Here is a 15,501-nt window from a genome sequence, read left to right on the forward strand (position 1 = left end):
AGAGCTCTGGAAGGAGGGGAGGAGACTCACCTGGATGTGAGCCTTATGAGGTCGAGAGACCTCAGGCCCCGCCTTCCTCTCTGGACCCCAGTCTTCCCATCTGCGTAATGGACCTATGGTAGCCAGGGGACGCCTTGGGGTAGGGGAATGGGTGTCAGGCTCTCACTTTGGGGTTCGCCTCTCCTAGCCTCAGCCTTGCACCGGTTAAATTAATTCCTTAGACCCTGGACCCCAGGAAATGGTGAAATGTCCCCAAAGGCCAGCCAAAAAGACATGGGCTCCTTTAAGTATTTCTGCAGCAGGAGAGGGAGGTGGGTGATGGGGACAAGGCAGAAGGGGTAGGAGCCTCGGTGTCCCCAGTCTGAGGACACACCCTCCCTCTACCCCACTGTGCCCCATCTCTCTCTCTCTTTTTTTTTTTTTTCCTCACCGCATGGCATGCCGGATCTTAGTTCCCTGACCAGGGATCGAACCTATGCTCCCTGCAGTGGAAGTGCAGAATCTTAACCACTAGACCGCCAGGGAAGTCCCACTGTGCCCCATCTCTGTGCCCCTCGCCCCCCATCCACTCATTCCAGCCTGCCCACTTTTGTCTGGGCCATGGCAACAGCTGTGAGCACTGAGTACGTACTGAGTGTTTACATACTCTTCTTAGCTCATCTTCTCCTCACAATAGCTCTGGGGGGGGTGAGCTATCAGCACCCCCATTTTGCAAGAGCTTTCTGACACTAGGATCAGTGCTCTGGGGCCCCACGGAATACCCCAGAATGGGTTCCCCCACCAGCCCTGCCATGATCTGGCCCTTCCCACCTTCCATCCAGATTCATCTTCCATTTTGATGAGGGGCCCATCCCCAGCTCCACCGCCAGGACCAGCCATATGACCTCGGCAAGGCCAGTTCGCCCCTTGGTGACTCAGTTTCCCATCTGCACAGTGTGGGGCAGTGGACACAGGAAGCAGTTCATGACAGAGCATTGGAGTTTGTCCCCTCTCTGCTGTGTGACTCAGGTCACTGGCTCTCTCCCAGCCTCAGTTTCCTCCCCTGTAAAATGGGAGGATAATACTAGTGCTTGGAGGTGAGAGGAGAAACCAAAGAGCCCATGAGTGTCCTCCCGTGACTGATATCCTACCCGAGCTGGGCTATGCAGGATCCAAAGAGCCAGTACTGGAGATGCCCCCAAGCTGGGAGACACAGAGACCTTCCAGCCCGAGCAATCAGGCTGGGGAGGAGACTGTGGGGGAGCCTGTGGTGGGATGGGTGGGTGAAGCCTCAATTTAGGGGTTCACAAAGAAAACCTCCTGCAGACATGTGCCCCTGAGTTTTGAAAACTGAGGCGGATTCACACATACGAAGGAGGGGCATGAAGGAGGGGCGTTTCTGGTGGGAGGGTAAAAAAAAAAAAGCCAAGGTAAATGTTTGGAGGCAGAAAGCAAAAAGTAACAAGATCTGGGCTCAACTGGAACCCAAAGTGGCTCACAGAAGAGCCTGTCGGGGCTTTGCAGGACAAGATCTCAAGTCAGAACCCACTCTGGGTTGTTCTGTGGGGTCCCAGAGCACAGATCCTAGTGTCAGAAAGCTCTTGCAAAATGGGGGTGCTGATAGCTTGCACCCCCCCAGAGATGTTGTGAGAAGATGAGCTAAGAAGAGTGCGTAAACGCTCAGCACATACTCATTGCTCACAGCTGTTGCCATGGTTCCAAACAGAACCGCGTAGATCATTTTTTAACAGTTATATAGTTACTTCATTGTATAGCTCCCCAAATTTATATACCATCTACTCTGCGCAGAAAATATGTATCTGGGTTTTCATGGTAGGATATAAAGTTGCATTTTTTTAATAAATATATTTTCTTGGAAAAGCATGAGGAGGAGGTTTAGAGAAAAATGATGGAGAGAATGAGGGAAGCCTGGAGCTGGGAGCCACTCGGGTAATAGATTTCTCAGCCTGTTCCTGGGCCTAGTAATTAATCCTGAGGGGCTAATTAAGTTCAGTCTTCTGCTCCAGCCACTCAGTGATCTCCCTCCTGGCCTTCCCTCTCCCCGGGGGGAGGGCCAGCTTGGCCCACCCCTGCCATGGTCTCCCTCCTGCATCACTGCTAGGCCCCCAGATCCCTGGGCTTAATTATCTGGAATGAAGGTTTAATCAGAGGCCTTTACTGCAGGGAGGGGAGGCTGGGCAGGAGGAATGGCCTCCCAGGTGCAGCAGCGCCTGAAATAGGGTGAGGTGAGGGTGGAGCCAGTGCAGGGGTCACAGCCTGTCAATATTTAACACTTAGATACTTTGTTCATTGCAGATGTTTTTGCATTCATTGGGAGTTTTTTCAAATGTTGCATTAAAATAGTATTTATCCGAATGACTGAGTTTGGCAGTGCCTCCAAAGTTTTTTTTTCCCCCAGTTTTACTGAGAAATAATTGACGTACATCCATGCATAAATTTAAGGCCATGATGGTTTGATTTACACATACTGTAAAAGGATTATTGCAATAGGTTCAGCTCACATCCATCTTCTCGTATAGATACAATAAAAAGAAAAGAATAAAGGGGAAACATTTTTTCTCCTTGTGATGAGAACTCTTCTAGGATTTACTCTCTCTCTCTTTTTTTTTTCCAACCGTGTTGCACAGCTTGTGGGATCTTAGTTCCCTGACCAGGAATCGAACCCGGGCCCCCTCAGTGGAAGCACGGAGTCTTAACCACTAGACTGCTAGGGAAGTTCTAGCTTTTACTCTCTTAACAGCTTTCCTATATATTCTACAGCAGTGTTAGCTGCAGTCATCATGTACATTACATCCCTGGTACTTATTTTTCTTATAACCGGAAGTTTGTATCTTCTGACCACCTTCCTCCAAGCCCCCTAATTTTTGTGCGAAGGCCAGTGCCTTGCTCTCCTCACCCTAATCCCAATCGTGACTGTTGCATGGAGCCAGCAGCTCCTACCCATCCTGAGCTCATGTGAGGCTCACCACTGTGAGAGAGTGGTCTACTATTGCACCGATTTTACAGATGAGAAACTGAGGCCCAGAAGGGCAAGTCATTAGCCTCAGTTCACTCAGCTAAGGGTAGGCGGAGGCATGACTCAAATCCTTGACTCCTGGGTGGGGTCATCGCCTGTCTGGGATCCAGAGACCGTGCGACCAGCCTTCCGCTCAGAGCTTTCGCTCTTGCAAAAACCCACCACATTCCATCCGTCTAGGAGGAAAAGCCCATGTCCTCCCCACAAGGTCCTGCACGACCTGCCCCTATCCCCTCCCTGCCCTCCCCTCCTCCCTCTCCCCACCCCCTCACTCTGCTCCAGACACATGGGCCTCCTCACTGTTCCTCCAACACGCCAGGCACGACCCTGCCTCAGGGCCTTTGCACTGGATGTTCCCTCTGCCTGGAACTCTCTTCCGCCATCATCACTCACCTGGACCAGCGCAGTTGCCTCTACCCTTGGTCCCCTGGCTCCCAAACTCACCCCCCACAGCCTGCCCTCCAAGAAGCGGCCACCAGAGAGCGCCCGTGAGCGTCTGAGTCAGGCCCCGCCCCTCCTCTGCCCACAGCCCTTCAGGGCTCCCACCTCCCTCGCGGTAAAAGCCCAAGTCCTCCCCTCCGACCACAAGGTCCTGCGCGTCCTGCCCCCGCGGGCAATGAGATCCATGGAAGGCTGTGGCCTTCCAAAGTGGCCCAGCAGAGCCAGGCTTTGAACTCAGCTCCATCTGGCTCCAGTGCCTTCTGGGCTTCTCCCCTCAGCCAGCTGCCTCCCAACCTCTAATAAACTCCTGAGAAGTGCTGGGCAGACGTGGCAGTGAGGACACTCTTTATCTGTCCAGATCAGGCCAGCTCGGCGCAGCAGTCAATAATTAATTCTGAATTTCCCCCATTTATCAAAGCGGCAGGAGCCAGAGTGCCTGGAATCCCAATTCCGAGGCTCTGTGCCCCGTGGCCACCTGGAGCTGGACACAGTGGTGACAGAAACTGGGGCGGGGGACCCTGAGGGAGTCTGGGAAGGGAGGGAATCCCTGGCTCCCACTCCCTTACTCTGAGTTATTAAATACTGTGCGATCCATCAGTGATCAGACCAGACCTCACCCCAGCCTTCACGGTGCCCAGAGGCTAGTGGGGAAAATAATACATTGAATGAATAATAATATAAATAATTAATGCTACAAAGGAATAGAACAGGATACTGTGTGAATGCAAGACGGAGGGAACGAAAAAAAAAAAAAGACAGAGGGAACGTGGTTGTTTAGAGCCTCCCCAAGGAAGTGACATTGAACCTGCAAATCAGAGGATGAAAGATAAGGGGTGGGGAGAGGGTCCTCCAAATGTAGACACAGCACATGCAAAGGCCCTATGGCTGGAAAGAGTTTCTCCCACTTGGGGCCCGGCAAGGGGTTAAGTGGGTCTGGAGCTCAGAGCACAAGTGTGAAGTCAGTGCCAGGCCTAGAGCCATCATGGTGAGGCCAGCAGCCTTCAGTGGATAGCCAGGGGCCATCAGGGGAAGAGGCAGGAAGTTTCTCTGATGACCTGGGGGATGGCAGTGAGGCTGCTTCCACCCAAGGTAAGTCAGACAGCAGCCTGGGCAGGCGACTCCAATTTTTTTTTTTTTTTGGCTGCATTGGATCTTCGTTGCTGCACGTGGGCTTTCTCTAATTGCGGTGAGCGGGGGCTACTCTTCGTTGCGGTGTGTGGGCTTCTCATTGCGGTGTCTTCTCTTGTTGCGGAGCATGGGCTCTAGGTGCGCAGGCTTCAGTAGTTGTGGCACGCGGGCTCCAGAGTGCAGGCTCAGTAGTTGTGGCGCACGGGCTTAGTTGCTCCGCAGCATGTGGGATCTTCCCGGACCAGGGCTCGAACCCGTGTGCCCTGAATTGGCAGGCGGATTCTTAACCACTGCGCCACCAGGGAAGCCCGACTCTGATTTTTTGTTTTCTTTTTTCTTACAACTGTTTTCCCCTCGGAGGATTCTTTCAAACCCATTTGGGTGTGGGGATAAGCCAGGATTTCTCTGCCAACAAACTGCCTAGGCCTTGCAAGCAGCTTCTGGCCCAGCCACCTTAAACACCTCCCTCCTTGGGTAGGTGGGGAAACTGAGGCCCAGAGAGGGACAAGGACCACCCGAGGTCATTCAGAAGAGTGTGGGCCGAGCCCAGAGGAGGGGTTTCCAGGATCCTAGGAGCAGCCCCCCACCCTGCAGCTTCTGTCTCTTCTGCTGGACCTCAAGCCCCATGAGGGCCAACAGCTGGGTGTCCTAGTCACCACGCTGTCCTCAGTGCCCTGAAAATTGGAGGTGCTTCATCAGTGATTACAGAATGCATGGACCCAGCAACTTTTTTTTTTTTTTTTTTTTTTTGCGGTACACGGGCCTCTCACTCTTGTGGCCTCTCCCGTTGCAAAGCACAGGCTCCGGACGCGCAGGCTCAGCAGCCATGGCTCACAGGCCCAGCTGCTCCGCGGCCCGTGGGATCTTCCCGGACCGGGGCACGAACCCGCGTCCCCTGCATCGGCAGGCGGACTCTCAACCACTGCGCCACCAGGGAAGCCCTCCCAGCAACTTTTGAAAACACCCAGAGGTCATGCTCAGAGCATCAGGGGGAAAGGATGTCCCTTTTGAGAGGGGATATGAGAGACAGATACAGGGGTATGGAGAGAGAGAGACAGAAATAAACGGCCAGAGACATGGAAGGAGACAGAGACAGAGATGGAGACAGACAGAGAGGCTCAGATAGAGAGAGTGGAGAGCAGAGATCAAGAGACACAGAGAAAGAGTGACAAATGGGGGCAGATACATAGAGAAGAGATTGAATGAGACACAGAGACAGATGGAGACACGGGGGGTGGGGGAGGCATCAGGGTCAGGTCAGGACCACCACTAACCTGTATAGGAGACTCTGTGTGAATTATGCAAAGATTTCCCTTCCTGAGGCCCAGCTGGATGTTTTTGTGCAGTGAACAACCTGCCCCACTGTCTACAGCAGCCGAAGCAAAGTCTGTCTTGGTATCTCCAGCAGCCAGCCCAGGGCCGGGCACACAGAGCTCACTCGATAAATGCCCGTTGAACGAATGGGCGGAGCTAGAGAATGCCAGAATCTGGCCTGGAGTCACACAGAGAGAGAAAGAGAAAGAGAGAGAGAGAGGGGGGCACAACTGAACTAAAGCAGAAAGTCCAGGTGCCGGCAGTTTCTGGCTGAGCCACAGATGCCTCCTCTGGGAAGCACCTGGATTTACTTACCACCCAGGAAAATTCCCCTCGAACTTCTGGGAGCACAAAGTGAGTGGGCAGCCAAGGCAGGAGGTGGCCCCTCCCTGGGACGCCACGGGCCCCAGGGAGAGATGGTGGCTGCCAGGTCTCACCCGAAACTCCTTGCAGCCCGGACTTGCTCTGGGGTGGAGCCAGGAGCCTGAGAGGCCCTGGGGGGACCGGACTTCCCCCATTTTCACAGCGCAGAGATGGGAGGGGCCTGGCTTGGGGTCACCCAGAATAGGAGTCAAGGGAAAAGCATTCCTGGCAGAGGGAATGGCTTGTGCAGAGTTCTGGAGGTGAACGAGAGGGAAGGGCGAAGGATATGCTTAGGACTGAACTGTCAATGGAGAGTGAAGCCCAAGGCTAAGTGAGAGAGTTTGAACTTGGCGTTGTTTCCAAACACTTAGTCTTTTATTCCGTACCTACTCAAATTCAGTCCCTCTGTACTGAATTTGTACTGTACTACAGGATCACCCTGCAATCCCAGCCTAGGTGATCCTGGAGCCCCAGAGGCAACTCCTAAGACTGGGAGGACACACAGACCTCCCCATTCTGTGGGTCAGGGATGAAGGGATGGAGGCTGCAGGACCCAGAGGCCGACTGGGAGAGAGCTGTCGAGCCCACATGGAGGTGGGGTATTAGTGCCAGGACCTTGAAAATGTAGGACTATTCCAGGTGAAAAAGACCCAAAAGGACATTCTGCGCAGAGAATACAAAAGTCTGGAGGTGTGTGATAATCAGACAAGTGCTGGAAACAAGCCAGATTGGCCAGTAATGCTGCTGTCTCCAAAAGGGTCAGGGTTGGACCAGAGAGAGAGAGAGAGAGAGAGAGAGATCTGGGGTAACAGAAGCCCAGAGGGAAGTGGAAGCTCTTCTGGAGGATCAGAAATGTCTGCATTGAAGAAGGGGGCACTGGAGCTGGGGCTTGGAAGGATGAATAGGAGTTTGCAAACAGAAAAGGTAGGGCATGCAAACTGAGCAGAGGCTGTGGCCCAAATTCAAAGAACATGATGATGGAGTAGCAAGACAAAGAAGGACTTGAGGAGTAAGATCACTCAGTGTCAGATTTCTCCAGATCCAAGCATGGCAGCCTGCCATTCTAGGCCAAGAAACCCAAGGACTCTTCCCCTTGGCTCCTCCAAGCCCTGTTAGGCCTGGTCCAGCCACTGTCATCTCTCCTCCTTGGGTCACAGGTACTGTCCACTTTGGTCCATGATGACACTTGGTGGCGGATGCCTTCCACAATGTGTCTCTGGTATCTCAGTCCAGGCTTGTGCCTCTCAGTGCCTCAGTTTCCCCATGTGGAAAATGGGAATGCTGGAAGCCACTTTTGCTGTTTGTATTCATCTTAGAACTGGGAAGCCTCCAAAAAACAATGTGAAGGGAGCAAAGAGATAACAGGAAGAAAGGAAGGGAGGAGGGAAGAAAGGGAGGGAGGAAGGAAAGAAAACAGAAGGGAAGGGGAAGGAAGGGAGGAAGGGAAAAACTTTGCACCCCTCCTCCAAGCCAATACCAAGGGACAAGTCCAACATTATTATTTCAGAACACACCAAAGCTGTTGAGGCTTAAGAAATGGGTGATGATTTGCATGCGATTTGCATGTGATTTGCATACTGTTTGTTAAATGTCAAAAAGGCCTGAAAATGCTTTCTCCCACCCTCACCTCAGCCAAGATGTGGGAAACCCTCCCCCTTCCTCTATCAGGGACCTGCTCATGGGCTGGGGACCCCTCAGTTCAAGGGTTGCCAGGGCAGCAGACTAGAGGGGGCAGGGTGACCTTGGATGCCCCATCTGTAAAATGGGCCATAATCATCACCACCACCACTGAGCCTCACACTTCACAGACTAGAGTAAGTGGAGGCCAGACAAGGATGTGGCACAAACCCTGGCATGTAGTGGGAGCTGAGGAATGGAGCTGGGGTGGCTATTAAAAGCCCCACTTTCCTGCTGGGCCCTGGGGGCAGGTCCCCCAGTGTGTGCGTGACCCACCGAGACCAAAACCAGGCAGGAGCAGGGGCGTGGGCTGCCTGGCCCCAGGAGGAGTGATGCCAGCCCCGGAGGGGGACGTGAGAAAAGCCCCGTAGGCCTGGGGCCGTCCCCATCCCCTGATGGACAAACGCACATCTGAGCACTACTCTCCCCACGGCCACGATTTATTATCCACCTGTCCCTGCTCTGGGCCCTGCGGCCAACACGACTCTTAACTAAAACATTATGTCTTCCCAGGCTCCCGAGCCTCTGCCCTGTGATGCCAGCACCCAGAGCGTGAACGCGGCCCTCGAGGGCCCGCATGCCAGCATCCCCCCAACCCGAGGGGGTCTGCACGGTGGACCCGACGCCTCACGGCCGCAGATCAGAGATCCAACTGAGTCCCAACGTTCTACTTTTTTTTTTTTGGCTGCGCCACGCGGAATCTTAGTTCCCCAGGGATCGAACCCCAGCAGTGGAAGTGCAGGGTCCTAACCTCTGGACCGCCATGGAATTCCCTACTCAGAGGGTCTTATACCCAGAATCCCTACAACACACTGCCTGGAATAGCCCGGAGTACCCCCATGATGACCGTCAATGTCTCAGTGCTCTGCCAGGCACAGCCACCGCCCCCCACCAAATCCCTGCCCACTTAACCAGAGCCCTTCAGACACAACCAGGAGACCCCGTGCAGGGGGCAAAGCAGTGGGATTGAACAGGAAGGACACCGCCACGGGGGTGGACACGGGTGCAACGTGGGGAGGGGTTTGGGTTTGGGGGAGGGGCGCAGTGTGACACTGGAGCATTGGGAGAGGGCTGGGGCCCCCCAGTCTCCACCTTTAGTCATTTGAGATGTCATGAGTGTCTGGCCACACACCCCCTGCCCCCAGCCAAAGCTGTTCACAGTAGAGGAGGCTTGAGGGGGCCCAAAAGAGGACAAGGTGCTCACTGGCTGGGGAGGAGGGAATCTGAGAAGACTTCCTAGAGGAGGCTGGAATGCTGGGTGGACTGGAGCTGCAGAGAGGGGTGTGAAAGGTGCTTCAGGCTGGGGGCACAGCTTGGGTAGAGGCGTGGCAGAGAGAATGTACCAGGCAGGTGGGGGTGATGCCCCCCCAAGCTCCTCTCCCCTCTGTGCTTTTCTTCATGTGACCTCCTCCAGCTGCCTCCCAAGATGGCACGTGGTTCCTACTGCAGACTGGGCACTTGAAGCCCCAAGGTGGGAGCCACCTCCTCAGGATCACACAGCACAGCTGGAAGGCTGGCTGGCCCGGAGTAGCAACATCCTAGGTCAGTGTCAGGGACTGGGGCTCCATCAGGAATGTCCCAGGCAGTGGGCAGCAGCTGGGCAGGCCAGTGTTTCACCATCTATGCTGGAAGCCCAGAACCTTAGAACAGCAGGAGGGAGGGGATAAGACAACTTCAATCCAGGCCCCCTCGCAGGATGAAACACCAGCTCTCTGGCCACTTTTCCTTCTTCCCTTTTCCCTAACAGCCCCATGGACAGAAACACCTGCAGCCAGCTCCTCCTTTGAGATGGCTCTGGTGCCCTCCAGGAGGGGCAGGGATAGCCCTTAGCCTGTGGGGAGCTTGGCACTTGAAGCCACCTGGTGGCAGTCGCAGAAATTGCAGGCAAAGAGTGCAATTAAACCAAACCTGCCAACCAAAGCCCACTCTTTGATTGTTAAGGAAGGGGGGTAACAGAGCCCAGAGAGGAGAAGCAATTTGCCCAAGGGCACACAGCAATTCAGGGCAGCATTACTCAGGCCCATGTGTTAGTTCAAAGGTGAGAAGGTAAGGCCAGTGACCCTGCCCCAGGGGCCAGAAGCATATGGGTGTGGAGAAGGGTGATGGTCATCAGAGATGACTCTCTTCTCCTCTCTGAGCCTCAGTTTACCCATCTGTGGTCTCCACAATCTCTAAGGTCCCTTCTGTGTCCCAAATACTGGAGTGACTTACCCAGAGTGAGGTCAAGGCTCCCGGGAGATGTCCCCCACCACCCCCAGCCTGCTTCTTCAGCCAGCACCTCTGGTCCCCTCGGTCATGGCTCCGCATCCTCCAACACAGATTACCTGCAGGAGGGGGACAGAAAGATACAGGTTGCAGGCCTGTGCAGCCCTCACCTTGGCACTTAAAGCCTCCTGGTCTGCTCGGTGTCCAGCCAATGCATATTGCTGCATCTGCCCAGACTCGCCTCCACCCACGAGAACCTCTCTCTTGCTTCCAGGAAACACTAGAGCTCCAGGAAAATGTTCTGAGCATCCCCTTCTTCACCTCCAGAGATCATACATTCAACGAACATTTATTGAGCACCTACTATGTGCCAGGCACTGAACTGGGGAAACAGCAGTGAATAGGATGGACAACAATGCCCTCACAGAGCTTACAGTCTAGTGGGGGAGATGGGGCAAAAAAAATTAGTAAAATATTAGTAAAAATAATCAAGGAAGTATAGAGAAAGGTAAAGCAGGTTAGGGTACGGTGTTGGTGGGATGCCATTTTAAACAGGTGGTCAGGGAAGATTACACTGAGGAGGTAGGATCTGAACAAAAGCCTGAAGGAGCTGAGGAAGGGAAGTGGAAAGCATTGCAGGAGGAAGGAACAGCAGTGCAAAGGCCCTGAGGTAGGACCATGCCTAGAGAGTAGGAGGAACAGTGAGCTGACTCTATCCTAGTTCAGCCTCCACCATCACTCACCATCACTAGACCTCCACCCTGGTCCCCCGATCCCCACCCCTAGCCCTCCCCGCCCCCTCCACAGTCTGTCTTCCCTGTATCAGCCAGAGGGCACCTGTGAGCACCTGAGGCAGGTCCTGCCCCTCCTCTGCCCACAGCCCTCCAGGGCTCTCACCTCCCTGAGGGTAAAAGCCCAAGTCTTCCCCATGGCCCACAAGGCCCTGCACGACCTTCCCCGTCCCCTCCCTGCCCTCCTCTCCTCCCTCTCTCCCCCTCGCTCACTCTGCTCCAGAAACACAGGCCTCCTGGCTGTTCCTCCAACACACCAGGCATGGTTCTGCCCCAGGGCCTTTGCACATTTTGTTTCCTCTTCCTGGAATACCCTCCTGCCCACTCTTGTTCTCTTTGTTTAATCAGCTCCTTCACATTGTACTGTGAAATGTCACCTTCTCCGACAGACCTCCCCTGGCCACTGTTGATAGGGTAGCAACACCTCCATCACGCTCAACCTCCCTGCATCTTTCCATAGCACTTATTACAACCTGACATTCAAACATATGTTTATTTGGTTCCTTGTCTGTCTCTTCCACTGGACTGTGGGCTCCGTGAGGGCAGGCCTGGTCTGTCTGGGTCCCTGCTGGGTTCCAGTGCCGCCCAGCACATGACCCGGCACACAGTAGGCACCCAATAAATGCGTACTGTATATTGAATATTGACTGTGTAGACGTCTGTGGATCGTCCAGCTGCTAGACTTTGGCCACTGCCAGGAACACCCTCTCCCAGCCCCAAGTGAGACCCTCCCTCGAGAGGGCCTGGAGAGGCAGGCCCTCCCACCACATCTTGAGCCTCCAGGACTGGCATCTAAGGCTCCTACTCTCAAAATGTCACCCAGACTTGGTGGACCAAGCCTCTAGGGGCCCAGCGAGCATGACCCCCATAAACTCCAGTGTTACACAGACAGCTCCAGTCCCTCCCCGGCCCAGCGCCTCCATCCACTGCCAATCTCGCCAAGCGCCAGCCTCCACCATTTCCCAAAGCTGCCCCAGGGCTCCACATGTGCTGTTCCCGCAGCCCAGCTGCCCTTCTCTGCAGACCCCTCCTTGGGTTGGGAGACCCACGCCTCTCGGGTCATCTTGGCCAGGGGACCTCTTTGGAAACCCCAGACGGCCAGGTCAGAGTGTGGACAGCAAGGGTCAGGATGGGATTGTGGGGAAGGCAGAGGTAGTGGGGGAGATGGATGGACAGAAAAGGAAGAGAGACACACACAGAGAGAAAAACAGCAGAGACAGAAATGGGCAGAGACGCAGAGAGACAGAGAGATAGAGACAGAGACAGAAAGAAGGAAAGGAAATAAACCGGGACAGTGTCACAGAGAGAGGGAGAGACAGGAGACAAAGAGAGATCGTGAGAAAGACCGGCAGGCTGGAGAGAGGCAGACAGAGCGAGAGAAAAGAAGAAAGCCTGCAGGGGGAATCGAGCCAGGCTCCTGGCCTTTCTCAGTGCCGGGCGCTCTCCAAGGAGTCCACAAGGACGAGAAGGATCCCCAGTCCACCCTTCCGCAACCATCCCACGCACTCCACCCTGACCCCAGCTAGGCCCTCCTGGCCTCCCCCCCCCCCACCCCGTCCCTGACCCACTTCCCAATCCACCGGGGACGCCAGCCAGGCACTCCTGTGCCCCCCAGGCCCCGCCCATCCTGACCCACCTCCCACCCCACCGGGGACGCCAGCCAGGCCATCCTGTGCCCCGCCGTCTCCCCCCAGCCTTGACTCACCCCTCACCGGGGACCCCAGACAGGGCCCCCGACCCAGGTCGCCCCCCAGTCCCCTCCCCCGGCCACCTGGGGTCGCTGACGAGCAGCAGCACCGAGCCGTCCTGCAGGCGCACGTCGCGCACTGTCTGGTGGTCGTCCAGCCGCCGCGCGTTGTAGTAGAAGGTGCGCTTCCAGGAGCTCACGCCCTGGCCCACGAGCTGGGCGCGCAGGTCGCTGAGCGTGTCCCGCGGCCGCACCGTGAGCGGCAGCAGCAGCGCCTCGTCCGCTAGGTGCACCTGGATGTGGTAGCGCTTCCAGCGCGACAGGCCCCGCCGCAGCCCCTCCATGGTCCCCGCCGGACACTCGGACCCGGCCCGGGCCCGCGGACCCGGCCCGGGCCCCGCGCGCCCTCCGCACCCGCCCAACCGGCCCGGCCGCCCGCTCCCGCCGCGCCCGCGCCCGCGCCCGCGCCCAGCCTGCCCGGGCACGCCCAGCTCGCAGACTGGAGGCCCCACGAGGGCGGGGCGCGGCGGGTGGATCTGCGGGCCCCTAGCCCCCACCCGCAGACGCCCCTTAGTTTACGTCGACCTGTATTAAGTGCCTACTGCGAGCCAGGCGGATGGTGGCGCCCCGGGTGACCCGGGACAAAACGCACGAAAAGGAGCCGCATCATAAAGATAAATATGTAAATGCACAGTGCATCCGATCGTGGGAAGTGCCAGGGAGGGACCAGAAGAGGAAGAGAGCTCGAGACTGGCCGGCTATTTTAGGGATCAAGGTCAAGGGAGGCCTCTCTGTGGAGGTGGCATTTGAATGGAGATCTGAAGGAGGAATGAGCCAACCACGCAAAGAGTCATGATCAAGAGTACTTACTGCAGGCTGAGATGGGAACAGCCTGTGCAAAGGTCCTGGGGCAGGACAGAGCCTGCCTGTTGGAGGAACAGCGAGGAGGCCTGTGTGGCTGGAGCAGAGTGAGTGAGGGGGAGACAGGGGGGGGGGGTCAGGGAGGGGATGGGGCAGGTCATGTAGGACCTTGTGGGCCACAGGGAGGACCTGGCCTTTTATCCCAAGGGAGGTGGGAGCCCTGGAAGGAAGTGCCTGTGGTTTGTATTCGTCACTCACATATTTGACTCTCATTTACTCCCTTATTTCCTTCAAGACTTATTCAACCAGTACTTATTCTGTGTCCGGGCTGGGCTGGGCGATGCTGGGCACCAGAGAAATCCCAACCTAGGGCCCTGCCCTCAACGGTCACCCAGTTGAGGGTGAAGGACACAGAGCTGGACACAGACACTCCCAGTCCTATGTGGTCAGGGTTTGAGTAGTAGGAGAGACCCCAGGCTGGGAAAGGCCAGTAGTGGGGAGATGGCTTTCCAGATGAGTAGGCATTGGAGCCCTGGGGCTTTGACAGTTGAGTAGAAGTTCAACACTCCCACCAACTGCCCATGATCAACAACTATATAGTTCACTGTGTGCCTAGTGGGGAGAAGCAAGAGTCAAGGCTTGTGGTCAGTGACAGTCAGGGGAGGCTTCCATGCTGTCCTCCCCTCCCCCTTGCAACCCCTTTCTCAGGCCCCGCCAGCCTCTCCAGTCTTACTTATCTAAGGACCCTCTTCCTGAAAGCCTTCCTTGACTGCTGCCTACCCCTCTCCACAGCCATACCTACCAGGACAGGACTGACCAGTTCTGGGTATCCAGAATGTTGACTTGACCTCAGAGATTTAGTCTGTACTTAGAAGCTAGTTACGATGGAGCCCAGTGGGAACTCCTCCTCCAGGAGTGGCCAAGAGTGGGGGAGGGAGGCTGAGGCCAGAACAGGGCAGTGGGCAAATCAAGGGCTCTAATGCCAACCCTGACCCTTGGAAGTTCCTCAGGAAGGAACTTAACCTCCCTGGGCCTCGATATTACCATCTGTCCAATGGGGTTGTTATGAGAGTAAATTACTGCACATAAGCACCTAGAAATGTTCCTGAAGCATAGTCGCTGGCTAATTGGCTACGCTGAGAGTCAAGTGCAATTGAAAAGCAAATAAAAACAAAAATAGCAAGCAGAAAAAAAAAACATGGGCTAAGTGCCAGATGGCCTTCTAGGTACATGATTTAAAAAAATAATAATAAAAGCTTCCTTTAATTCTCACATGACACTATTATCTCCCATTTTACAGATGAGTAATGTGAGGCTCAGAGAGAGTGACTTCCCTGAGGATACACAGTGAAAAATGGCAGAGCCAGGATTTGAAGCCTAGCCACCTGGTTTCAGTCATCATGCTCTTGTCCACTTACTACACAGCTTTTTAGACAACCATCAGATTTCAGATGGAGATTTTAAAGGTAGCTAAGAGCAAAATTAATTTCAGATGGATCACCCACCAACCAAGCAAAAAAAAAAAAAAGAGAGAGAGACAGAGAAACTATTAAACTACTAGAAGAAAATGTGCAAGTTAAAAATAATAATAATCCCAGTGTGTTGAAGCATGACATGACACCTTTAATGATTTAAAAGATTAATAACTGACTACAGGACTTCCCTGGTGGCGCAGTAGTTAAGAATCCACCTGCCAATGCAGAGGACACAGGTTCGAGCCCTGGTCCGGGAAGATCCCACATGCCGTGGAGCAACTAAGCCCATGCGCCACAACTACTAAGCCTGAGCTCTAGAGCTTGCGAGCCACAACTACTGAAGCCCGTGCGCCTAGAGCCCGTGCTCTGCAACAAGAGAAGCCATGGCAATGAGAAGCCCGCACACCACAACAAAGAGTAGCCCCCGCTCACCACAACTAGAGAAAGCCCACGCGCAGCAACAAAGACCCAACACAGCCAAAAATAAATAAATAAAATAAATAAATTTTTTAAAAAAGATTAATAACTGACCACAGGACATCG

General features: G+C 54.8%; 1 protein-coding gene and 1 long non-coding RNA gene across 6 annotated transcripts in view; one reads left to right on the top strand and one right to left on the bottom strand.

Annotated features, from left to right (window-relative positions):
• Positions 1-13,170, bottom strand: part of TINCR (TINCR ubiquitin domain containing) — a 56,171-nt gene extending 43,001 nt beyond the window's left edge. For 2 of the 5 annotated variants that reach the window (XM_049707635.1, XM_049707634.1), the window contains exons 1-2: positions 12,707-13,170; positions 10,151-10,263 (exon numbers count right to left, since the gene is read on the bottom strand). In XM_049707635.1, coding sequence (XP_049563592.1) covers positions 10,260-10,263; positions 12,707-12,966 — 264 coding nt within the window. In that variant the 5' untranslated portion in view covers positions 12,967-13,170 and the 3' untranslated portion in view covers positions 10,151-10,259. Of the gene's footprint in view, positions 1-2,432; positions 9,580-10,150; positions 10,264-12,640 lie in introns of those variants that run through there. The other 3 variants (XM_049707633.1, XM_049707631.1, XM_049707632.1) reach the window with 3 other exon arrangements.
• A 3-nt stretch (positions 13,171-13,173) lies between these two features.
• Positions 13,174-15,021, top strand: LOC117195693 (uncharacterized). Its single transcript, XR_004475461.2, has 2 exons — positions 13,174-13,590; positions 14,784-15,021. It is a non-coding gene; the product is annotated as an uncharacterized LOC117195693 (long non-coding RNA).
• Positions 15,022-15,501: the final 480 nt, after the last annotated feature.

The sequence above is a fragment of the Orcinus orca genome, chromosome 3, assembly GCF_937001465.1.
Source record: "Orcinus orca chromosome 3, mOrcOrc1.1, whole genome shotgun sequence".
Lineage (NCBI taxonomy): Eukaryota > Metazoa > Chordata > Mammalia > Artiodactyla > Delphinidae > Orcinus > Orcinus orca.